This window comes from Dermacentor silvarum, chromosome 2 (genome assembly GCF_013339745.2).
Source record: "Dermacentor silvarum isolate Dsil-2018 chromosome 2, BIME_Dsil_1.4, whole genome shotgun sequence".
Lineage (NCBI taxonomy): Eukaryota > Metazoa > Arthropoda > Arachnida > Ixodida > Ixodidae > Dermacentor > Dermacentor silvarum.
Window position 1 is genome coordinate 155,647,288 of NC_051155.1, and position 26,315 is coordinate 155,673,602.

A 26,315-nucleotide genomic window follows, 5' to 3' on the forward strand; every position below is an offset into this window, starting at 1 on the left:
CTGTGATTGAAGTTCTTTTTTTTTCTTTTTGATTAGAAGTCCAGCGTGTGCGGTATTCTTTAGCGAAAAGTTGCAGCTGATTCGGTGTTAGTTCCAATACTCGATCGTCTCTACATTTAATTTGTTTGCAAAAAGTACTTTCGCTCAACTGTGTAGTGCTCTACTACCGATGGAGCTCAGTTGGCTATCCTTCTTGCCTGGCCGACCAAAATTATTTAAGCGTCTTGGGCCTCCAGTTATAGGCCAGACACATAGTCAGTCTAGAATAAATCTTCCACTTCTTAAGCAGTAAGTGTGTAATGAGGCATCGCTCTCTGCACGTTAATTCACCGTCGTGGAAGGAATCAAGTGAACACGGACGCTTGCTTTTGCGCTTTCCATAATGGGCTTCCCATAATGCGCTTTCCATAATGTTCAAAAACAATACCCCTAGTGTGCTCCATAACGCTGACCATGCTGTCAAAGTGCCAACGCTTAGTAAGGTGCGTACACCTTAAATATGCTTTGCTTCAGCTGCGTGTGGCCTGAAGTTGAACAGCCAGTCCGAACATAGTTGTACGAACACCTCTGTAAAGTTTACGTTTTTATATAACTTAGGGCCTGCAATAGAAGAAATGCGGCGTTATCGCGGTAGCTGCGGTCCGCATAGATTCGCTTGTGTAAATTTGCGTGAATGGGCAGGTAAGTTCGCCGTAGCAGCTGACATGCTCATAGGAAAAACAAGCTAGTATTTTGAAAGCTTCATTGCTTGGCTACGAACTATGTATCCCCTCGCGTAATGACGGATCGGTATATATTTCACGGCGTTTCTCTACAATATAATTTGTTTTGTACTACTGCAAGAGCGCTACAGGCCTGGCTTGTGATCAAAGTCATCAGTAAACATGTATAGTTAAGTCATTTTAACTCGCCTTTCTTTCAGGTTAAAAGCGGTTTGGGATGACGTCGGGCAGGTCGTGCCGAGTCCAGAAAAAGAACTTGTGAACACCATCATGGAATGGATTTCGGGAAGCAAGGACCACACTGGTAATTCGGGCCCTCCATTTGTTCCGTATTGTGCAACTTACGGTATAAATTGAAGCTAAGGCTGCCATCTTAAGTGGTTTCTTTGACGGTCTTTCTAGCAATTCGCTTTTTAGACCCACCTACATTTCTCTCTCTCTCACTCTCTCTCTCTCTCTCTCTCTCTTTGTTTCCGACCTTGTATCGCCGAAATAACAGATTGGTATCTACTTGATTACCAAGCCGCGCTTGCCTTCCTGCATTAATTAGGTGATGCCTAATGTTAAGTACTGTTGTTGTAATGTTGATAAATAATAGCATCAGTGAGGCAGACTTTCTGCCTTTTAAATGAACCTTTTCGATTTTTCTTGTCGGAGATTAGACACTGGCATACTTCGAGGCTACTCTGGGAGTGGGAAACGGAGCTATTTTTGCTCTGTCACGAGTTGTCAATTTTCTTTCGCACTGTGGTGATCAGGGTAACTGCGTACGATGTAATGTGTACTTGTTGGCAATATTGATAAGCCTGAGGTGTCCGGGAATTACTCAGATTTCTTCAGAAGGCGTTCCATATCTTTGTGGAAATGTAAACTCTTCTCAAAGGCGTGGGCATGGCAGCGCGTGAGGTTTTTTTTTTTTTTTTTTTTCCACGCGCTACGTTATTTTCGATTCCAACTTATGGCGGGAAATGTGAAAGCTGCTGGCACATCCGCATAATGTGCCAGTGTGCGGTTACATTCACTACGACGAGTAAGAAACGATTCCTAAAAATTATTATGACCTAAGCATATTTTATTTAAATTACCAACTGTAGCGCAAGCCTATTCAGTTGACTTTGGCAGTAGTAATAATTATTGGTTAACGCACAGTGGACTGCATTTATGAGGCACCCTTGCAATATTCATGCATTGTATTCAATTGCATCTCAACATAAAGCCAATTGATGGCTGCAGAAAGTAGAGACACAACACAATTTTTCCACGACTTTTGTAATGGAACGCCGTATAAAATAACATTTTGATCATGTTTTTTTTTATTGTGTGACTTATTCATACATATCGTATTTACAGATACCACCCCAATCGAAATGCGGTTGCCACCGCGAGATTCGGTACTGTGGCCAAATCTATAGCAAAACGACACACCGGCTGAGCCCTCGTACAATTGCTGTAGCTTCTTATTCTTCGTGTGCAGTGTTTTCTATTCGTTCGTTTGTTTGTTAATTCCCCTATTGAGGAGCTTCATTAAAAGTACCAGCAACACACTCGCTTTCTGTGGCATGTGTTACACCGTGAGAGAACGCCAAGTCATCCCGCCCGCGAAACGCAGAAGCAGCAGTGAAGCTGCCGCGCTCGCGAAACCGCACAACGTTGAAGTTCGCCGCCACTTGTATACGAATGCACCCTCGTACACTAGTCAAAAAGTCATGGTCAGAAAACGCCGCGTTCATAAGCGTTTGTGCACTTCAGTGCTCGGATGATCGTTAGTAGGGGGCCTTCGGCAATTCCTTCTCTTGACTTTGCGTTTAATCCTTGATGCGGCGTTGATTTTGAAATGTTATCGACAAACGACCTTTCTGCTAGCAGAAGTTTGCGCCAGTTGTCATCAAAGCAAGGTCACTACATTTCTGCTTGGAAACACTCTTAACAAATTCTCGAAAAATTTTCATTCGTCACCGTGTTTTCTTTATTTTCTCTATCTTTATTTCCTTCTTTCTTTGTCCCTTGTGTAATCAGGATACAATTTCTGTCTTCTTATTTCTTGAAGGTCCTCCCAACTTCGGCTTAGAAGCAGATATTTCCACAAGCACCCCATCTAGTCGAGAGGTACGTTTTTTTTTCTCGTTTATTTTTCTTTGTTTTTCGTGATTTATCCAAAATTTCTGCGTAGAAAAATTTGGAGCCAGGTGGGAGCGTGTCAATTATTCAATATCTCTCCCTTCTCTTTCTTTTTGCACTCAACTAGAGCACTCTAGGAGACGTTCTTAACACTGCCGTCAAGCTTGTGAACGACCTTCAGTCACCGAGTGGCTCTGGGTCAAAGGCCAGCCGCTTCTTTCAGGCACTCTTCAATTTCGACAAATCAACTACTATGTAAGTCCCTGATAAAACGCTGACAGCGCAGTGCATTTGTAATTAAATTTTCTTTTTGTGTATATATTACTATAATCACTCACTTCCCTTAAAGTTTTTAGTGCATTGCAGCCACGTGAAAGTGAAGTTTTGCGGACAATAGCCGTGCGCCTTTTCTCTTGTACTTTCCTTTAAACAACTGCCACCGCGACCATTTTGTCACGTGGCTATACCTCTTCACTGGTCCCTGTAATCATCACAAGCGTTTAGTGCGCGTGGCAAGGCGTTATGCTCTCAGCAAATGCGGGGAGCCAATCTTGCGATGGTGAAAGCGACTAAGCACCGGCGTCATAATACCTAGCCGAGTTCCGTTGGTGCGCCAATCATTTATAATTTAAAACTTATATTTAACTGCACTTACGGTTGCCTTGGTAGCTTACAGAAATTTTTTTACGCATATACGTAGGTACTTTCAATATTCAGGCTGTCGCCTCTACACGTTCCTGCAATTTACGTAGTAGAGATGAAACAAGCTCTTTATTTCTGCGATTGTTTTAATAAAAAAAAGAAGGATAAAGGCACATGCCGCTAATTTCTCGGCAGTTTAGATCAGGCACGCACGCAAGTTCATAAATTTGCAGCGCATATTACGGCTGTGCCAAAGAAGCTGTGGTTGAAAACGTCCACAATACGGATCGAGGGACTCGCTGATTTGGGCTTTTCCCCAACGTGCTTCTTATTGTGGAGAAGCCATCTTTAAGAAACGTATTTGAAGGAGCTTACGCGCGCGTTTAGTGACAACACTTAAAATGGGTCACAAGTACCGTATTCAAGCTGTCGCCTGCGATATGCTGTTGGTGACTATCCATGCAACTCAACACAACGACCGCCACGCACAAAATGATTGTGCACGCATTTCCCAAGAAAGAACTATCTTGCCTGCGCCTGCAGTGTGGGTTTTAGAGAATCACTGCTGATGTCTTGATGCATAAACTTTGGTAGTATTTTCAATTCATTCATTCATTCATTCATTCATTCATTCATTCATTCATTCATTCATTCATTCATTGTGCTTGATATCCTAACGCAACATTAAGATTACGAGAGATGTCGCCGTGTATGGCGCCGGATTAAGTTTGACCACGTGGAGTTCTTTAACGGCCACCTGAATCTGAGCACTGGAACGTTTCTTGCATTTCGCCCCCCCCCCCCCCCCCTCCCTCGCGCCATGTAAAATGCACTCCCCGTGGCCGGGAAGCGAACCCACAACCTCGTGCTCAGGGGGTACCACAGAGGGGAATAGAAGAGATTCGCCAGCATCATTTAGAAAATAAAACATTCTCATGCGTAGCGTCCGCAGTGATACCGCATCTCATAAACGGAAACTTAGAACGCAACTTTTTTTTTTCTTTTTTTTTTTTAGAGCGCGGTTTCGAGCTGCTTTAGAAGAAAGCTGCTTGAAGTATCATTGCAATGGTGGGATTCTGCATATCTGGCTTCCGCTTTTTTTCATTCCTCAGACAGGAAATGCTCGACGCCATGGATGACCTGATGTCAATGAAGCAGGAAACGCCAGGAAAGAAACGGACGAGGCAGGATGCGATGTACTACACTGCGAGACTTATCGGCATTGTGGTAGAGTTCATGCGAGCAGGTAAAGTGTGTTGGTTGCAAAATGAGTGATAGAGAACTTTTGATTTGTAGCCAGCAACAGCCATTCTCTGTTACAATAAGTAATGACACTGAGTGCCCAAAATCAAGGGGGCATCGGTTCTTTTATTCCTTTTCTTTACAGTTCAAAGTATGTGATAATACATGTATGTTTCTGCCACAAAATCTTACATTCATAACATTTATCATTCAAATCATTGAACAGTTACCTGAAACACGACTCCTGAAAACAACGCTAGAAAACAGCGTTGTCAATACCATAAAAGTAGATATCATTGTACTGTTAACCATGTCGACGTGTTTCTGCTTTATGTCTTCGTCATTTTGCATAAGACTCGAACGATTACCGTCTTATATGTGTCTGCGTCCACTTTCTTTTTCAGATTTACAGAAATCGCACGAGGACGGTCAAAACGCTTTTTTTCCTCAAATGGTAGAAAGCCTGATAACAACCTTCTCATCGAACAAAAGGGTATGTACGTCTCGCGTGCGTGCTGTCACCCAGCGTTCGTAGCATCTTCACATCGTCCGAACAGCAAAATATTTGTTTTATTTCATCAAGGTCAATCGCATACTGTCGTCCAAGGGAATTTTGAATGTGGCCTGCAATGAAGACAATTTTAAAACAACATTTCACGTCCCAGTTTCTTCTGACAAAATCAACGACCTCCAAGTCTTCACATGCCACTTTTTGAAAGATATTGTCCCTGCAGTAAGTCGGCTTTCTCAAAATTGTTTTAGTTTTAGAGGTACAATTTACAAAGAAAATGTTGTATATCTATGTCGAAGTTGTGCACAGTTTTTTCTTACTTTCTTTCCTAGTTTCTGAAAACGTTTCGGGATGTTTCTGCTGCTGAAGAAAAAGACGACATGACGTGGAATCCTATGAGCGTCAGGATATCAGATATCACTGGGCTTTTGAACAAGACTGTCAATATGAAGAGACTCTCATACAACTGGAATGGCGTTTCTAAGGCTGGAGCGAAATTTGAAAGCCAGTGGGACGCAAAGACAAGACAGGAAAGGTGACTGATAAATTTAAATGCATGGTTCAAAATTGCCAGGCAAATCAACAAGAATATGTCTTGTTGGTTTGTGTAAATATATATATATATATATATATATATATATATATATATATATATATAGTAGAACCCCGCTGTTACGTTCCCGGGTTCTGCGTTTTCCCGGCTGTTACGTCGTTTCCGGCCGGTCCCGGCACAGCTCCCATAAAACCCACTGCATTGGTAACCCCGCTATTACGTCGCAACTGTGGGACCGCTCCCGCATCATACGTTGCGAACTGCCACCCCGCGCCGGCCCGAGCGGCCATTTTGACTTTTCATGTCGCTTGGCTTGGTTGCTTGACGATGGCATTGGCCGCCCAAAGTGCCGGGGGCGACACTTATGACGTATTTTCGGTTTCCGCCAGCAAAAGTATGGCCCTTGAGATCCGTATTTGCTATCTAAAGAGGGTGTCTATGACGCGTTGCGGCCCTAAAATTGGTTTTGGCTCATAGATGTTCCGTATAAAGTCCAAGGGCGATAACACCGTCGCCGTATGCTGTATGTGCGAGTGCAAGCGTGCGAGGGGAGCCGACGACCGCGTCTAAATCTCGTGCGCGAAAGAAAGAAAAGCAGGGAGGAAGCGCGCGCCTTCTTCCGTTGCGCTCGAGGCACCGGCGAGGGAGCGAGGGGGGAGGGATAGCGGGAAGCGTTGTGCCCACTGTAGTTGTTGTGCTCTGGCATCAACTGCGTATTGCGCGGCGGCGCGCGGTCGCGCGGCCCGTATCTTGAAAGCGATCTACGTTGGGGCAGAGTCTACGCAGTGTAGGGGCGTCGGCGGCTCGTAGCTTTGTGCGTGCTGTGCGTTCTCGGCGCTCAGTTTGCGTTGAAGCGATAGACAACAGCACCAGGCAACAGCAGCAGCCGCGCTTAAATTCCTCACGTGCAGCGTTTGACAGCGCGTGTCCGCGCTCATCGAGTATGATGTGTTCATGTTTGCCTGTGGGCGCTGACACCATGCTTGTTAATAAGCGATTGTTTACAAGTTTATGCGGACGATAAAACTACTATTCTTACTTTGTATAGCTGTGTACTAATTTGATATCGCAATCGATACTTCGGCTGTCAGGCGAAACTACCACTTTTTTTTTCACACATAAAAATTAAAATATCGTGTGCAGTTCAACACTACTCCCCTTTCTCAATTTTTCCTGTTTCCCGGCTCTTACGTTTTTTTTACGGTCCCGGGAAAAACGTATCAGCGGGGTTCTACTCTCTCTCTCTCTCTCTATATATATATATATATATATATATATATATATATATCCCACTATCTAACTGACTGACTAACTATGCGATAAATATCTTATTTTGCAGGATTACATCTGCAATGAAGATTGTTCAGACGGTCTCAAACTATGTCTCTCTTCAGCGGGTAAAGTACTGGAATGACTTTCTTGCTGTGTTTTACATGGCTGACCAGATAACAGATTTATTGAACCAGATAATGGGAGGTGTATTAGGTAAGCAATATTTACTCATTTACGTGCGTGTCTTTTTTTTTTTGTACTTTGGCATCTTTCGTGGCAATGCCAACACAAAATTTGCACCGCTTCAGTAAGGCTTGCTTCAGTAAGGCATGCTTCAGAAAGATGCTGTTGCGTCTGGGCCATCCAATAAAGTTCTTGCTTGATGGTATTTCCCTGTTAACTTAAGAACATGAAAACGCGGCTACACGCGCCATAAAAAAGAATATTTTAAAACGGCGATAGTAACTCCTCAAATGACGTGGAAAGTCGGGGAATGCGATATTCCTGACATTTACGCTATGTTTGACGACGGTTATTTCAAATGAAGCACGTGTGTACAGCTTTACTCAGACGTAACGAATCGCTTATGCATATACCAAAAGCGGCAAATGTTACTTTCTTTTTTTAACAGCACAGCTGTTTAAGCCAGCCGTAATTTGTGGTGCGTATCAAGAAACTACCAAGAGAGAAAAGAAAAACTTTCTTGCTGAAGCGGGATTCGAACCCGCGTACACCCGGTTACAAAGCGAGCGTCGTAATCACTATAGGCTTTACTGCCACTTTTTCTTTTTTTTACAGCCATTCACGTTATTATTTTTCCACTCACTTCCACTCTTTTTTTTTTTTACAGCCATTCACGTTATTCTTTTTCCAAAATAGCAAGTATCAAGCACTGAAGCGTTTTAAACACAGAGAGAGGGAATCACATATCTACATAAAGACCAGTCTTTGCTGCAGGCGCTTCTGCCACACCTGCCATGTCTTGCTAAACTCATCTTCACCGTCAAGCAGCGAACTTGTGCATGTAAAAGCATCACAAAAGTGGGTGCACGCCGGTTTCGCGTTTTCTAGAGCTAGCATGTAGTCAGTTCGTGATCTTCAAATTGCATACAAACTAGTAATATCAGGATTTCAACACAGCTGTCGTTTTTATGGTATTCAACTCTCAAAAACGTCTTCCCAATTTGGGTATATCTGTACATTAAACACAATTCTTATTTTGTGCCAAAAGTGTGCTGCATTTCTTCAAAACAAAAAGACGTGTTGCAACGATTCTGGATAGGGGCAGAGTGCGCAGTCCGTTGACCACGGCACAAAAATACCCTTATTACTTAACCATGTTTTGACGGGTAAAACTTCGACATGTAACTTAACAAAAAAATCCTTAATCGCTGTTCTTACAGGATATTTTGGAAGACGCTTAAAAACGTCAGACTCCTGCTGGCTTCTATATCGAGACCGATATAGTGGTGGTGGGAATAGCATATCTATAGTGTCCCAGTACAGGCTATTCCGTTTTAGATTTTTAGGTACTCTTGAGAAAAACGCTCCTGAAAGAATCAAGCTGCCCGCTCCACCTCCCTGTAGAATTTTAGGGTGTGCACACGTGGGACTCCTTGGGCACCATCAATCCACTCACCCAAGTACCCACCGCCTAGTGGTTTGAAAGAATGACGTATAATATTATTAGTTTGGTTTCTGAAAAAAAATGTATCTGTGAACTTTTAGTTTTACCTCTACGTTTACAAGCCCTAGGCCTCCTTTCGCTTTACTTAAAAATGAATTACTGCGCCTCATGCGCTCAAAACGTGACTCCATATAAATGTTGCGAAAAATCTATGCACACGATTCACGTGTGCCGGCAAACAAGGCATCACCTGCGCTGAGTATCACACAGCTGGAAAGAACACAGTATTACACACAAGGGCTCTGTTCAAAAATGGGACAGTTCCTCCATGCCACTGTTGCACTTTTGCCGCGAGAGTGTCACTTCGAATCGTATTCTTCCGTTCTGTAGGTTGGCAGTATCAGAGCACACACCGAGGTAGCTATTGATTTCAGACGTCCACTTCACATCTAGAAAGGTGGTTGGTTTTGAATCACATACATCTAGTCATGCACCTGCGCACTTTTCACAATTCACTTCAGCACCAGACACTTTACAGAAGTCCATGACATGCTGCATTCCACGCTTGCACAACATGCATTTATGCGAACCATATGATTATGTTGGAGCGTCGTCGTCTTCGTCCACAGCTGGCGCGTTCGTACGCTCGTGCTCTGCGAGGTGAAAAGGTTTTGCACGCTATGAGAGCGAGAGAGACGCATTCACGGAGCGGGTCACCTGGAACGCGGCGTCGGTGTTGCAAGCTGCGCTATGCAACGCGCAGTGACGGCCGTAAGTCCGAGGCGCGCGAAAAGAAATTATCATCATCATGAGTAATAAGATGAAAAGTTCGCGCGCACTTCCGGAAAATGCTGGGTTACGATCGCCCAGCTTCGCTGTTTCAAGCGTTGCGCAGCCGAGTGCAAGGTTAAGCGTTTTTCTTTATTTGCGTTGCATATCCCGTGGCATTGCTGTTGAGGCTAGAAATTTCAGTCGCAGAGGTGGGTTAGTTGTCACATCACTATTCAGTCACGGATGAGGGCACACGTGGATGCGCTGCGGCGCTTCCAACAAAGGGCAGTGTACGGGCAGTTGACATCAGCTGCCAGTTGTGCTTCGATAAAGATAATCATTAGTCGTTGTGCTGATGATAAATAAAATGTTAACGAAAACACCGGAAACCCACCGCTCTCAAAACTGACGATCCCAACAACCGCGCCGTCGCGACTTCTTTATCTTTATGCGCCACAACAACTACGGCAAAGTGCAAGCGCTATATGAGGAGCAGGAGACAGCGAGCTACGAGGCGGCCGTGCACAAGGACGCATAAAACATCAGCGAAGCCAAACACGTTGAGCGAATCTGGGCGGCCAATCTCCTTAGAAGGTTCAAGACCAAAGTACCGCCGTATCCGGTGAGCGGGCTATATAGCAAGCCCGACTTCAGACAAACAGAAATACGCAGGTTGTTCGAGCGCCACTGTGAACGTTTACTATACATATGCGCGAAACACCGCGAGCCTTACTGAGTGTAACATGTCGTAATAGTACACTGTCTCTTGTTCCGTTTTTTGGCGACACTCTGATTTTCCGCTTGTATTTATCGGTACACAAGGTGTAAAAGAAAAACGAATATGAAATAATTCGGGGTTGGCTTAGGTACACCGGTAGCTGTCTTTTGGTAGAACCGTGTGAAGCTTTCATGGACTTCTCTTGTATGTTTCAGTGGAAGGAGGAATCACTGTGCGTAACATTGCACTGAACGTTCCCAGTATGAACGTTATTATTTCTGAAATATTGGAATTCGTGCCTGATTTTATACGTATTGGGATGAAGGTCCTCCAAACTGACCTAGGCAACGTAAGTTCAGCTGTGTTTACGCCTAAACTTGAAAAAACAATGTTGCGCTGTATAAGCTTACCAGTTTTCTTTTCTTTTTTTCGAAGTGAAGCTGAATTTTATGGTATTTCTTTAGCATGTGTGGTCACTGTCAAATGCATACGCGCCGGTTATGTTGGCAAAAGACCTTTTTTTTAATAAAAACTTATGTAAATATTGGTTTTCACCTATAACGTTTACGGGAAAGGAAAACTATTTTTCTGACTGGTGGATGCACTAGTAAGAAAGCAGATAAACGGCATGACGGTGCACGCATTCTAAGAAGTTAAGTCCGTCTTTAACTGACGGCGTTGTCAATTTTTTCCTTTCTTTTTTTCTTGGAAGCGATACGTTTGTGCCAATGATGTCTCAGCGGTTTTGATTTAACCTCCCAAGACCACTTGTGCAACTGTTATGGAGAAGCCGACAAGATATTGTGCTTGTTGTCAACATTCACGAGACACAATCAATCAATCAATCACTCAATCAATCAAGCAACGCTTGTGCATTACATAACGCATTGGTTTTCATCCCTTTTTATACGAACTCGTAGGAGATTACCTCATGTTCCTGGATATAAAGTCAGATACATGCGCATCTGTATGGAAGTGGTTTAAGCATATTCTTGCTGTCAGCGTGCGAGAAAATTAACACTAATTTGATCTAAACCGTAGCGTCGTCTCAGCTACGAAAGGCAACCGTGAAGTTTGTTTCGAATGCCTCTAAATTCCATGAAAATCCAGGATGAAGCATCAACATGGTTACCAACCACACAGTGTTACGTCGTCAGTTCTGTGTGTAGTTAAAAAAAATCACCCCAACAAACCAAGGAGACGGTTACTTTGTCGACATGCATGAGATGCAGCTTTTGGCATCTAGCCATGAATTTAAACAAAAAATAGGTATTTCACGTTTGTAACATATCATTAGGTGATAAAACCGACCTAAATAGTGGATATATCCATGAACTGCCTTCGGGTCTCAGGTTGTTACGGCATGCATTAATACGCGGACTAAAAATTTGTATCTCTTTGTTGCAGCTCATTGAAAAACTGGAAGAGAACAAGATGAAAAGATTTTACGTGCCCTGCCAGAGCGGCAAGTTTGCCGACCTCTTGAGCGTGGGAAAAACGGAGAGCTTGTCGAAACTCGAAGAGAAGATGTGCCAACAAGTTCCTCTCCTTGTGACCGAGTTCTTTTCGGAGCGCCATATAGCAGCCATATCCACAATGGTGCGTTAACTCCCTACTTACTGCTGGGCCCCGAAAGACAAACTCGATGATGAGGGCTTTGAAATGTTGAAGAACGAGCAAATGGGACTCTCTTACTGTAGCATTTCTTGAGCCGAATCCGAGGTGGTATGCTTTTTGCAGCAGTGACTTTATTTGCGCTTGCGCCTGCTTTCACAACGAAGCTACTAGTGCTAGCAGATGACATTTGGCGTTCGAAAAAGTCGTTGACAAAAAACGAAGGAAAAAAATAAAGCTTCCGCACTGATTAAAAAAATTCAGTAAGGACCAAACTTTGCGGATATACGAGGAACATTACATGTCATCCGTAGGGAGAAATTTCATGGTCTAGGTGAACTGTCACAGGAGGCTACCAAATCTTACTATACTTGTAAGTAACAGCCACGGGGAGGCTTGAAGCACTAGCGTGTGAACTAATGGTCATATCGGAATCAAACCTTGTTTGAATAGAGTGAGTACTTTGTGTAATGTACCGGGGGAAGGTTAAAAAAAGTAAGTTAAACGACAGAGTAACAAGAAATTGGGGCATTCGCACTGCACAGACCACGGAGTGGCTAAAATAATAACCACATAGAAATTTCGCAATTTTACTTTGTGGGCAGAGAAAATAACGCAGTATACTATAAATGTATGTTTCAGATGCAGAAAGTGAATCACGGTCAGGACGTTCCATTCAGTTGGACCACAATGGGTGGGCGTTTGAATGTGTTGCTCAGGAATGTGGAGGTACTCAGGGGCAAGAAGGTGTCAGCGTTTATGGACGTCCCAGCACTTCACGGACCGGCCATGAAAGATGCTCTCAAGCAGGCCAGGGCTGCCTTCGGCGCTGACGACACACCGGAGGGGTGCGTATACATAGCTGAGCTTTTGCTTTTCTTGCTTTCTTTTCTTCAGTTAAGCGTTGTTAGTTTGATTAAAATAAAGGAACCCTGCTTCTCAGAGACCACAGCACTCGACTGTGAGAGGCATGAGTGTACGTACTGTGAACAGGCCGCCAAAATACAGAGGCATCGGATCGCACAGCAAGCGCGAAAACAGGCCGGCGGAATCCCGAAAACAGGCCGAATCCCGGCCGCGGCGGCCGCATTTCCATGGGGGCGAAATGCAAAAGCGCCCGTGTCCTATGCATTGGGGGCACGTTAAACGAGTTAAACGATAGTCGTCAAAATTAATCCGCAGTCCCCCACTACGGCGTGCCTGATAATCAAATCGTAGTTTTGGCACGTAAAACCACAGAATTCATTCACTTTAATGTGCTGTCTGCGTCACATTAAAGGGGTAAACGCCGCTGAGCGCGTGGCAGAAAATACTAAAGCTACTGATCCATGTAGTTGATCTGGTAAAGCACTTAGTGGCGCAGCCAAAAATTATTGCTTATTCGGGATTGGGGGAGGGAGGAGTGGAGGGGCACCTGCACGGCGTGCCCCCTCACCCCCACACTCATGGCTAGGCCATTGATGGCACCGGATGCAAACGCTTCACGGCGAGCTTGCATAAACATTTCCGTCGAGCAAAAAGTGCAGCCAGTATGACTACAAGTACGGAACATTAAGCTTTTTTCTTTCCGTTTGTTTTGTATTTCGTGCACACATAGTTTTTCATACTTGCAACTGCGATACTTTGGACGTGTGGTAACGCGGTGCGCACGAAATGCATTACGTCCGAAATACTTTTCTTCTTCCGTCAAACATAAATGCCCTGTTTATATTATGTGACAAGGAAGGGCCGCGTGAAATGACCTTCCGAGATTCTCGTATTCATCGAAGCATCACCCACGTGCATTACCTTGCGTGCGTGCGAACGTGCGTGCGTGTTTGTCTGCCTGAAACGTGTTCGCATACTTTCTCGTGTTTCCTGTGAGGAGCATTGGGATGAAGCAGCGATATATGTGCCGCAAGTGATATATTTCGCAGTCATTGCGATCCGCGATTAGCGGTTTTCTGCCGCAAGCAGTTCCTTGTCACGGACGCGTGGTGTGGACATTCCACGTCACCGAGATTGCAGGCTTCCTTTGACAAAACTCTATAGGGCTTTCCGTGAAGTTTAAAACGCGCCATGCACTTTGGACTCTCAAGAGTTTGTGTCCGTGTACGTATCGCTCCCGCGCAGACTACTTGATGTGAGAAGGTCTTTTCAGCCATCGCAGTGGAGTTCTAACAATGTTGTCCCTACCGGGATTCCGCATTTCGTAATGCGACCCACAAGAAAATTGCGTCAGTGACCCGCTTTTTCCCTTGCGGCTTGGGAAAGCGCTTTGCATTTTTTAGTGCCAACGTCATGTTTCGCCATTCCTTCTGCCGTTTTTCCTCAAAGCGGTCACGCGAGGCACTCAACTTAGAGCATATGCGCATAGCCGGCTGCACGTAATAGCATAATAGAATGGAAATATATTGAGCGTTTATATATTGTAAAAAAATTGCAGTAAGTGCCCTCGTGGTGTCGGGAGCCAACCATTGAAACACCATACATTCCTTTCAACGTTTAACGTGGTCAGCAACGTTCATTACCAGACGACTCCAACAATTAATATTTCAAGGAGCCAGCTCGTCAATGGTCATAGAATGCATAGTGATGAGTTTTAAAAATTGTTGATCCTCAACATATAGTTCTCCTGACTTCTTTTATCAGGGTCATTAAATTGTTACGTGAAACTCGCGCTTGAAATTTCATATTGTATTCATCGAGCTCTTGTCGCACTATTTATCCTTATAATAAATTAGCTCATTACGCGCGCACGACGGCTGCATATTTCGTTATTGAATTACAAACAGCTTGCGTAGGTTTCTTTTTCTTTTTTTTTTTTTGAACAGCGAAGCTGTTTAAGCCAGCCGTAATTTGTGGTTCGTATCAAGATCGAAACTATGAAGAAATGGAAGAATTAACTGTCTTGCTGAGGTGGGATTCGACCCCGCATACCCCCGTTCCCAAGACGAGCGTCGTAACCATTAGGCAATACAGCCACGCTTGCTGAGCATGCATTTATGCGAACCATATGATTGCGTTCGAGCATGGTCGTCGTTGTCCACAGCTGGCGCGTTCGCACGGCTCGTGCTCTGCGGAGTGAAGAGGTTTTGCGCGCTATGAGAGCGAGAGTGAGAGAGACGCATTCACGGAGTGGGTCTGCTGGAACGCGTTGTCGGCATTGCAACGTGGTATCGATGTTGCAAGCTGCGCTATGCCACGCGCTGTGACGGCCGTAAGTCCGAGACGCGCGAAAAGAAATTATCATCATCATGATTAATAAGATGAAAAGTTCGCGCGCACTTCTGGAAAATGCTGGGCTACGTTTGCCCAGCTTCGCTGTTTCAAGCGTTGCGCGGCCGAGTGCAAGGTTAAGCGTTTTTTTTTATTGGGCTTGATTGTGACGTTTTATAACACCTCGATGTCATTACCAGATGTTAAGAAGCAGGAGTTGTTGACCAGCCGGTAATTAGTTCGATATGGCATGTTGAATAGTCATTTGTTCGCATTACAGAATCACCAGAAAGGATACAATTTCCTTTATTTAGTAATGCAATGACAAACGCCTAAGACAAATTGGGTGACATGCTCTCCTTATCCTCCTAGCACCTGCATAGCAGGAGACGCCTCTTGCGTCTCCTGTAACTTGTAGCTATACGATTGCATCCTCTTTCATCAACACGAAACATCACTGACGTAGACTAAATGATTCCCTTTCGATGTTTCAACCAAACATCTCGAGCTAACAAATGCCCATATTGTTTTCAGGAAGGCAAGCGCAGTGCTTCAATTGGTCAGCGTCGCTTTCCAAGAACTGGACACAAACCTGAATCACACTCTGGCACCGTATTTGCTCAAGATAGCCTCATTTCTCACCACCAGCGAAAGCATGCTGTCTGAACCAACGGGTAACAATGACTTTTGCCTAAATCCGAATCCAGCCAACTGCAACGCCTTTCTTTATTAGCGGTCTGTCCCTTGTTCTCTTTTCAGGCAGCCAACAAACAACTGTGTCTGAGCTCTTCAAGAACGCCAATGACGTTGAGTTGCTGGTTCGTTGGGTGAACAACTACCTCGTTAAACTCATGGAGTATTTCGTTCATACGTTGACAGTGGAACCAAAAAAGGTGAGATATATTTCTTTAGATCATGCGCGACATAAAAGCAACCACTGATACGTCATTTAAAGAAAGCAAGGAAAAAAACAACTCAATTCAAGTTTAGCTTTGTGGAGTACATTCCTAAAACAAAAAGTGAGTATCGGAACTCTTCCGAGGAGTAACTTCTAATTGTGCCATATTTGCGTACATTTTCTACCCCTGCCCACCGGAAAGCCATATAATACGACAGCTTGTTGCAGTTATACGTGTTGAGGATCGAAACCATCAACGTAATTTAGGCACCTCACCGGAAGCACCAAACCTTTTTGGTCGATAGTACGTATTTACTAGAAATTACTGCGCTGTAAAATTATGCTGCCAGCATTGCGTTTAGATTAGTGCGCAAACCCGAAATTTGGCGGAATTGGTCGATATTTGCGGAATAGGATAACGTGATGGACGGAGACGAAAGAATGGAAACACTTGTAAAAAGCACTTGTGTTGTCTTGACATATTAAACAGCGCGCGCGCCTGCGTTTGTGCGTGCGCATGCGTGCGTGCGTGTGTGCAGGGTGGCCTTCTGTCTTTGTCTGTTAAGCTATGCTTACTCATCATAATCAACCGTGTCCTTACGTTGTAATGTCATGCGCGAAACCTGGGAAAGAAAAATGCATGATGCGTCAAGGTGATGCAATCGTTTTTTTTTCCTCTTAATTAACCACTCTGTATATAGCATCCCGATAAGCTATCGCGTAGCATTATACTGTATTTTGTTACATTCATGCTGCTATTAGGTTATGGTTTCCTTTATTTGTTCTCATCAAGTCGTTTGTCTTGTTCGTCGCTTTGAACAAACCGTCAAGAGAAATAAGCACACGGGTTGCAAAATTTTTCATTCAAGGGTTGTGACACGTTTTTTTTTTTTTTTTTACTTTTTTTTCTGCCTGTAATCTTTAGATTTCGTACCTCCTGAAGCAGCAGTACGCAATTGACGATTTCTGCAATAACCGAGTGCAAGATTACCTCACAGTGCCCGTGCAGGAGGTAGAGATCGCCACCTCAGCTCTCCAAGACCTCTGTGCGATCAATTTTACTGGTGTCCACGAACTATTGCAGGTGAGCAGCAGATCATCTTATTCGAAATCAATAACAGTCATGCTCCAGAGGCTGTTATTTGTTACTTCATACTACTGAGACTTTTATTCCTTTTTTTTTCTTTTTTCTTTTTTTAGAAAAGTGACAGCACACCATCACTTCCAAAACAAGACCAGCTACAATGGTTCCTCGAGACCCTGCATCGTATCGTAAGCTTACTGCAGAGCGAAGAACCGCAGACGGGAGCTTCTCGCTTGTTCAACAGCACTCAGTGGCATCATTTCCTCTCCAATAACTTTTGGGATTCCAGGTAAGCGGCTTATAAAATTACGTGTAGGAGAATGGATTACGCAACTATTCCTCTTGAACTCCGCGTGTTCAAGCGACAATATGTACGGACAGTATGTAAATGTAGTCAAGTATTGGTGGTACCTTGCTAGCACTAGATACACTTTATTTAGAAATGTCACCGATAGATTCTTCTGGGCGCGGTTTACTGTTTCTATTTCTTTTGAACAGAAATAACGGCATCGTAAACTATCATAGAAGTTGCACTGTTGTGTGATGGTATGCCTCAGTTATGTAAGGTTATTTCGGTGTTACCTTTTGTCGTGCTGGTATTTCTCACGCTGCACCGTTTACCATGAATTCACATCAACACGGGCAGGTTGTCATCTTAGGCCTACTGCGATTCAAGAAAAACATTTTCACAGTTTATAAGCCCGGAATTCCGTTCAGTGAAACACGGTACGCCCTCGCTTGCGTGACTGCGTGATCTGTGTTATGCTCTATCTCTCAGGCTACACTGAAACAAAATCAACCGTTACGTTATCATATAGCAAGTAGGATTTTCCAAAAAAACTGATGTCACGTTTTCATAATTTTTTTTCGTATTTTCTTTCAGATCATCTGCTAATCGACTCAGGGTAATGGCTGCTCTCAAAGGAATCACCGTCGTTTTTGAAAATGACACTGCAGCGCTGGAGTCTATATTTAAGGCAACTTCGAAAACAGCGTGCAGGTTAAGGGCTCCATTTTGTACGTATACATACGTCGTGGGGCTATATCGAAGTCTATGAGCACCAAGAATGTGTCTGATGATGTGCATCTGTCTGTTTATCTCTTATCTTCTCGTACGACAGGGAACTTGAAGTGGAAAAGCCTGCTGCAAAATAACAAAAACAACAAGAATATCAATGCAATTCTGCAAGTCTTAAATGCCAGCACGAATATTGCTGATGTCACTTTTGACACGGTCATGGAATCAAAATATGTACGTCCTTCTCTTCAGATCAATTTCTTAACGCATGTTCTCTGACAAGCTACAACAGTGTATTAGCACCGCTGTAACAAAGAACTCAGCAGCTGTTCTGTTTTATTCTCCCTCTCTTTCCTCTCTCTCTCTCTCTTTTTCAGGTGAAAGCCATAGTTACTGACTTTGCCAATGCCAAAGACGGTCTCCAGAGATTTTGCTCTTTAAAGACGACTGAATGGACCAAGTATTTCGCCTTTGACAACAATGTAGACAATCTTCCGGCAGACTCAATTCATCATTTAGCCTGCAAATTTAGCGGCCCGGATACGGTCAAAGAACTGAAGTCAAAGTGCGATGAAATTCAGGTAAGCGTTCGCTTAAGTTATATACGAGCACTTTCAGTTGCCATTAATTATGATCTAAGCAACGCAAATTGAAGTGTCAGTTTAGCACAAAGCGAAGATTGCGCCTTGCCATCCTTGATCAAGCTTCCTATTTTGAAACTAGTCTTTTTTTTTTCGCGCACACTATGCTATGGCCGCGTCAGCCCAGTTTCTTGAGAAAAGAGGGAAGGGAATAGAGCAACGCAGGAAAGCAAACATAACCTTCCTCGCTTTCGTTTAAACTCACGATCGCCACTACGCACAAAAAAAAATACATTTCTAAGAACTTTGATAGCTTCCCGCGATTAATAAAAGAGTACGCGCGCGGCATACGCGGCAACAACCCCTAATCAGTCGGAGCCAGAACTTAATTTCACGCGAGTGATTAAGTAATGGAATATCGGAGCGTGTGCCCGTTCATCATGGCAGCCAGTTGAGCAGTGGCGATCTGAAGATAGAGCCAACGCCTCTCGTAGATAACTTCAATCAGATATGTACGGATATACTTGCGTGGTGTGAGACGTACCTGCGCATGCCGTAGCATTAAGTGAGCTAGAATCCTTGACAGCTGATACATACAAAGCAGGAGGCCCATCGGAGTCGCTTGTCGGGCTTTTCTCTTTGTTCTTCTTTTTTTTTAAGCATGGCTGGCAATTCCAGCGTCACCTTCTCTAGGTGATGTCGCCTTACATTAGGCGCAAATTGGAACGCATCCAGGAGTGTTTGTAAAACCTCGGAGGGCGTTTCGCTATTGGCTCGGAGATTTGAAACGCACTTCTCCCACTGCATTTCCTCTTGGCGTCCGCTACACGGTTCGCTTCGTGGCTAGCCAAGCTACTTATTATACGTGGTTATACAAGACTCTACAGGTATCACAAACATGTGTATGAAGGTCAAATACCTTTTCCTGGAAAGCAAATTCATGTGACGAAAATAGCACATCTGTTGCAGTTTTAACAAACGATCTGCGCTTCAATTTGCTATCGCTAACTTGTGGTCTTTTCTTAGGCGAATCCAGCAAATGCGGACGATGTGAGCAAATTTTACGACAGTGCCATGGATATTTACGATGAACTGGCTGCCTCGTACAGATCAGGTTCCACTACAGATGTGCCGTTTTTGACTGCCGATAAATGGAAGGAGCTATTTGAATCCTTTTTCAATCAACTGAGCAACGGTCTCTTGAAGGTTGACTTAAAAAAGTAAGTATAGGAAAGTGTATTTCAAACGCCATTGTGCAATGTGCAAAGCATATCAAACAACGAAAGTGCAATAGCACCGTCGAGATGTAAAAACATAATCAGTAGCAGGAAAATTCTAGACATGAGTTATTTCCAGTTACCAGTATATCCGGATATGATAACGTTATTCGGGCCAGCTGACGCGCCGGTGAGAAAAGTAAACGAAGTAAAATTCTATGCTCTAATTGCATATGCACACAACCTTAATGGCCACTCAGAGCCCTGGCGAGATATCTGTTAGGCTTCGTGTAAATGCAGTTCTTTTTCTTTTTTTCTTTTTTCTTTACTTAAAGCAAGGCAGCAGGTTGTGCTTTCTTTTCTCTGTGTTGCCTGTAGACATGTCAGTACCGTGGCGTTTCGCGAATGCATACAAACAAACGTACTTAGTGTCAAGTACATCTGAAGCAGGCAAAATGCTTCTTGTTCGAAAATAATATTAGTTGATTTTTACGCTTCCATAAACATAAATGGAAATTGGGTATATTCCCCTGCTACCTGCTGCCGAAAAAAAAAAAGAAGTTCATTGACCGAACGCATGGGCAATGCTCAATTCGGCCGTATACGATGCGGGAAATATTCAGGTCGCACCAAATCGATGAAGAAATGTCGAAGATTTGCCATGCGTATTCAATAATAACAGCGCATCATTTTGTTTGATGATGAGCCTTGTGTTTATAAAATTTCGCCATTTTGTATGCATTGTGTGTCACTTTAGTATATCAGCATAAGCATCTGCATCTACGCGACACCATGTAACAGAGCGATGAATTGGGCTAATTAATGTACGTTCATTGTTCTTGCATTAAGTACGGCCCGCACTAACGGGGACAACATGAACGCTGACTAAGGAGGAAGAGAGGAACTGACACAAAGAGACGCAAAATACCAACTGGTCTATTTGTTAGACCAAGATCGCACTTTTAAATGAACACAGCGATGCATTCCGACTGCGTGAACGAAGGGAGAAGGAAATCAACAGATTCTCTCAGATCGCGTCCCCACATTTCTCGCTCGCTATTTGTTAAGGTTTTCTGCGTATACGTGGCCTCACGTGCATACGCTAATTTCTGCGTCAGCGAGCACGATTGAAGGTGCGCTCACGCACTTGTCTTTGTTCATTTCTATGCCTACCCAACGAGGAAACTCGTCCTTCCATCCGTCTGCCACGTGAGACGAATCGCTATAAAGAAAATAATGTATACAACAATAAATTCGAAAGGAAAAAACGTTGGCGGGCATGAGTTACTGCCGTGCATGGCGAGATTGCTAGATACGGCTATCTGTTGGCACGTGTATTGGTGCTTTCTAAATCATTGAAACAGCGTTCCTGTTTGCCCCCGTATACCTTGCCGAATGAAAGTGGGATCTTGAAGATCACATTGTATTCACAATCTACAAACCTATACGCATGTTTCACGCCAAATGTTCCCCTCGTGCGCTCCTTATCAGAATTTACTTTCTTTCACAAGCCTCTTAGGTTGATCGGCGCAGAGAAGAGAACTGGGACGTCATGCCTTTCAGCCACCTTTTCTTTTTTTTTTTTTTTTTTAGGCGATACGACAAGTTCTGTACGTAAGGCAGAATGACCGGTCTTGTAGTTGTACATTTCTTATTCTTTTTTTTCTCGATTTTTCTGGGCCTTTGATTTTTGGTGAAGTGATCTGACAATAAACCGTTTGGTAGTTTGCACTTCTTCGTGTCAGTTCGTGTTTTCGTTCCAAGTCAGTGTTCATCTTGTTGTTCATCTTGTCCCCGTTAGTGTGTGCCGTGCACAGCGCGAGAGCAGTGAACGCAATGCCATGTTTGCTTGAAGTCTGTTATGTTGCGCAAAATCTTACTTGTTTCTTTTCCCAGGGTCGAAACATGGTCTTCACTGCTAGAAGCTCAATTTCAAAGTGACGAAGCCCGCAACAACTACCACCATGCCCTGGGTGCCCTTAAATATTTGGTGCACACGATGACACGGCAGTATAAAGGCAGGTATACGACCATTTCCTCGAGCATATTCCCTAACCTGTACTACGCAGTAAGTGTACAGCGGGAAATTTCACTATTGCGAAATGACTAATCGAATTGCAATGCTGCAAAGAACTAGCGATTTCCTCGGCATGCGCAGCTCACGTGATGTCTCCTCTGTTCCACCGCGACGCACAACTTTTTAACGTTTTAATTAAATATTTTCGATTATGTAGAGCAATTGTCAATGCCCACACTGGTTTGTATTTCGTAAATGTATTCAACTATTGCAGGACATTGTTTCAACTAAAAATATTTATTTCCCTGCTTATAGCGATAGTGCATAAATTTCATTTGTGTATTAGTAGGTCTCGCAACACTTTTTAATTAATTGTGCACATTCTAATTGGTAGCACACTTACACTTGAATATTTTTAATGAATACTGCCCCAGTATTCCTGAAACATTTCATTTTGATACAATTTTATTTTTATGCGGCTGTTTTAGTTTCTCCGTGACCTCCGCGGCGCGCTTCAATTAGGGCAACTTTGACAGTATTTTTTGTAGCTCCCCCAAGTGACCCATATTATTGTAATTTCTTTAGTACGTTTTGTAACGTACTCATTGTATTTCATTCTGATTCAATGCTTAATTCTTTTACAGTGCTTTCAAAACGTCCCGGAGGTTGTTATTCGGATTTAATGAGACTGATCATTTATTGCGATTCCCACAAATCATCCAGATTTATGTATGTTCGCCTGCATATGACACCATATGTTTTACACATCCATGAAAATGTTTATCTAGATCCTAGTTTTTAGTTGTCTTGCGCTGAGTGTAGTCGTTTGCTGTGCGCACACTTTTGGGGACGTTTTTCTCTGCAAGCTTATGACTGATTCTAAAGCAGCACTATCAGCGTCGCAATAACACTGAAGAAACATTGGAAAGACAAAGCCCTTTGCTCCTATGATAGTACCTGCCAGTGAGCGAAGCGCAAGAATCGTCCATGTAATTAAAGTGCAGCACTTATCTTTATTTCAGGATCGTCAATGATACCGATTGAAGATGCATTTGGTAACAAGACAAACACAGCTTCTTTTCTAAACACGTGGCTCCCGATGCTTCCAGCGGCTGCTGAAACGATGATGTCATCACTGATTGTTCAGCAGAAAGCAAAGGTAATGTCGTAAACTGCAGATAGAGAGTTAGCTGTTTCACAAGTTTTTCGTTAATGTCCTTGCAGAATCCTTCTCCCGTGGGTAATTTTCTTCAAGTGCAAAGCCAAATATGCAAACAGTGGAACGAAACTGATATGGTGCGTCATGATCTGGAGAGATACATGTTCACGCACGCAATTTGCAGCACGAACTTCACCGCCATTATTCAAGAACTAATGACAGATTCAAATGTAAGTTTTTCTTAGTGGCTTTCTGCTCGTAGCGTAGTAGTTTCAATTTAAAAATATTCCTGTTTTTTTTTCAGACCATAAAAGACCTAGAAACGTCTCAAGAAGCGAAACATTTTGCTTGGGAAATGTACAATTTGGTCAAGAGGCTCACGACCACCAAGGGGTCACTAGTAAATTCTACGGATCAGCGACATTCCATGAGCGACGACGTCTCATTCCTCTCTCCGTGGGAAACATTTAACATCAACAGAGCTCTACTGGACGCACGGACGTCCGACAGTGTCGCCGTTAAGAAGGGAATTGTCGCCCTCATTCGAATGAGAAGGCTGTTGAGTTTCTTGGACGACAAAACTGCATGGGAAACGTAAGTGCTTGCATAAACTCTGTCGGCATAGCTTGATTGTAAACCTTGAGAGAGAACAACCCGACAAGCAGTTTTCGCTGTCGCGATTCTCTTGCTGATTCTAGAATGCCGCAAAAGGGGGGAGAATGCACGCCCGCCGACGCTCCAGCACGACAAGAGAATAGTTGAGAACGCCCAGTTCATCGCAGAACGTTGAAACACAACATATCGTATTAAACTACAGGTCACAATGTTAGCATAATTAAGCCAAGCAATAATAGGATGGTAATAAGAGCTGGAGTCTCGTAAACCAGAATTATAGAGCGACAAAGAAAACTAAATATAAAATGAACAGGGCAGGAAGCACGCGCCGAGTGTTTTCACCTGACAAGACAAGATCACATTGTTTTAAAACGGAAGGTGTCACTTTTTGTTTTCCTTTCAGGGACTGAAAGGAGATTTGTTTAAAATTCCAGCTTACGTTGTCAGTGCGCTTGTTCAGTTTTGAGTATGTACCAGTGGTTTCAGCCAGTCGTATATGCAACGTTTGCACTGCGCGCGCTTTAATTTGCCAGAACTTGCAATGGTGTTACTTTCCGAGTTTAAACTCTGAGAAATTTCAAATCATGCAACCAGAGCTGAGGTTATTCAAACAGCGCCAGCTCATGAAATTTTGTGACAGTTATTTGACAGTCCATGCGATCGCTATCCTTAGAGTGTGGTAATAAATGTATGAAACTCGAAACACAACGTGAAGTGCTAAAGCAACTCAGTGTCTGCGCGGTGTCCTTATATAAAAAAAGATGAAGCTCAACAAACGCAGTCAGACAGAGAAGGCAAAGAAAACGATATGAGACAGCGAGGGCTACATTTCGTGTCCGTATAGTGCATTGCGCGCCTCGTCCAGTTTTCTCGTTCGACTTTGACAGCATCAGCAGCGTTATTCGAAAAAGCCATAATCGTATATTCTGGTCAAAAGACAGCGCAGATATGACATGTAGTTGTAGAACACATTGCTTGTCATTGTACTCACGCAGATTACGCTGCTTTCTCAAAATGTTTAGGGGAAATGTAGTCTCGCCGTTAAAGTCGCAAGTACTACTTCTTTCGCAATATTTCTGCTTCTTTCTGTGACCACAGGTGCAAATGTGTGCTTACTGTACGCATAATCTGAGTATGGACACTGTAGAGAGTTTCTCTGAACGTAATGTTAACATCAAAAAGGCGCCTGTTGTGCCATGTTAAAAAAGGTTTATCGCGACCCAATACTGCACGTCTGAAGAAATCCCATGGAGGCTCCTGAAAATGCGCACTGGCAGTGACCTTGCTCCGAGCACCGTAGAGCGACTAGGTCCGTCTAGTCTGTAGGGTTATTTGCTTTAAAAGAAAAAGAAAAAGAAAAGCTGCTATAGAACACTGCTCATTTATTGCGTACTGAAATTTCAAGTAACCTTTCTCCTTCAATACTCATTTTTCAGGTTGTCTAAGTTCACAAAGTTGTTGCTCGCAAGAGGTCAGCTCAGCGCTGCGCAACTGTCCGAAGAAATCAGGAAGTTCTATCATTATGCAATGCTTGCCTCGGAATCACGAACAGAAGGTATTCCCTCTTTGCTGAATTCATGCACGAGCCCTCGCTGTACACTAAGCTATCAGTAACGCTAAGCAAATGTTACTTTTCTTGCGCTTTCAGATGCTGACTTGCTTGTGAGCATTTTCACTATGGACAAGTGGAATGACTACAAAGAAACGATGCAAGCCATAAATGCTAGCCAGGTAACACTTGACCTCTTGTCCCGATAAAAATAGTTAGTTTCTGTGAATCCACAGTCTGTCAGCTGCATCTTATCTTCTTGAAACGGCAGGTGCGGGACCGTGTCAGTGTGGACACTGAATGGATCGAACAAATGCCAGAAGCGAAACTTGCTTTCTCCCTCGAGGAAATGGACAGGCTCGCTGAAGAGATTGCCGCGGGTTATCACAGTGACGGCAACGGCACGGTGATACTCCTGAACGACGAACAAGTCAGCTCGACAGTTACCAGCTTCCTGGACGGTTATGCGAGCAGGCCCATGCACAGGTAAGCGATTAGTAGAAAAGCGTCGACAATGCGTGCAAAATTAAAATGCGAATCGAAACTACATTACGATATCTCCATTTGCAGTGCAATGCGTCTGTTTCTAAGCATGATGTGGATGGTGCACCAGAATGCAAGCAATGCGCCTCTGTGGAATTCTGCGGTCCCCGCACTGCTAGACCTCGCTGCGAGCCTCAACTCCTACTTCGAGCAATGCAAGTATATTTCTCTCGTGTTTCCGTGACAAGATGTGGCAGGGGTTCTGAAACTGAAGTCAGGTACAAGGTCAGGCACATGGCGCGTGCGGGTCGTTTATCGACGCCTTAGTCAATTGCAAACGAGAGGTATGAAAACTGCACTGCGCGACCCAGTCCGCAGAGAAAGGCACGGAGGCCACATGGAGCCCACGTGATGCGGTTTCGAGACCCGCGACTTGCAGGGGTTGCACACGCATAACATGCGCTGCGCACTGCTAGTAGATGTACTAGATAAGTCACTTAAGTTAAACGTTATGGTGCCATCTTCTAAATACACAGTAAGCAATGCTCAATATCCATGCTCGATAGGTTGGTATTGAGAATACTACGATGCACAAGTCTCAAGTTCCTGTGGAAGAACTTTTGTGAGATCGTATTGTAGTACGATCGTAATAATCGACGTATTATGTCCTAACACAATAATAAGTAAGAGTTTGCAACTATATAGT

At 43.7% G+C, this 26,315-nt stretch overlaps 1 protein-coding gene across 1 annotated transcript in view; it reads left to right on the forward strand.

Moving 5' to 3' along the window:
* LOC119441948 (uncharacterized) overlaps nucleotides 1–26,315 on the forward strand; it is a 184,762-nt gene that overhangs the window by 105,599 nt on the left and 52,848 nt on the right. Inside the window, 27 exon segments of the mRNA XM_037706628.2 lie at nucleotides 923–1,026; nucleotides 2,770–2,828; nucleotides 2,968–3,095; nucleotides 4,595–4,728; nucleotides 5,129–5,217; nucleotides 5,308–5,457; nucleotides 5,568–5,770; nucleotides 7,128–7,273; nucleotides 10,392–10,525; nucleotides 11,584–11,775; nucleotides 12,433–12,638; nucleotides 15,523–15,662; nucleotides 15,748–15,881; nucleotides 16,812–16,970; nucleotides 17,087–17,259; nucleotides 17,854–17,987; nucleotides 18,092–18,222; nucleotides 18,366–18,569; nucleotides 19,596–19,789; nucleotides 21,683–21,804; nucleotides 22,826–22,962; nucleotides 23,028–23,192; nucleotides 23,267–23,556; nucleotides 25,014–25,132; nucleotides 25,226–25,308; nucleotides 25,398–25,612; nucleotides 25,697–25,824. Coding sequence (XP_037562556.1) covers nucleotides 923–1,026; nucleotides 2,770–2,828; nucleotides 2,968–3,095; nucleotides 4,595–4,728; nucleotides 5,129–5,217; nucleotides 5,308–5,457; nucleotides 5,568–5,770; nucleotides 7,128–7,273; nucleotides 10,392–10,525; nucleotides 11,584–11,775; nucleotides 12,433–12,638; nucleotides 15,523–15,662; nucleotides 15,748–15,881; nucleotides 16,812–16,970; nucleotides 17,087–17,259; nucleotides 17,854–17,987; nucleotides 18,092–18,222; nucleotides 18,366–18,569; nucleotides 19,596–19,789; nucleotides 21,683–21,804; nucleotides 22,826–22,962; nucleotides 23,028–23,192; nucleotides 23,267–23,556; nucleotides 25,014–25,132; nucleotides 25,226–25,308; nucleotides 25,398–25,612; nucleotides 25,697–25,824 — 4,073 coding nt within the window.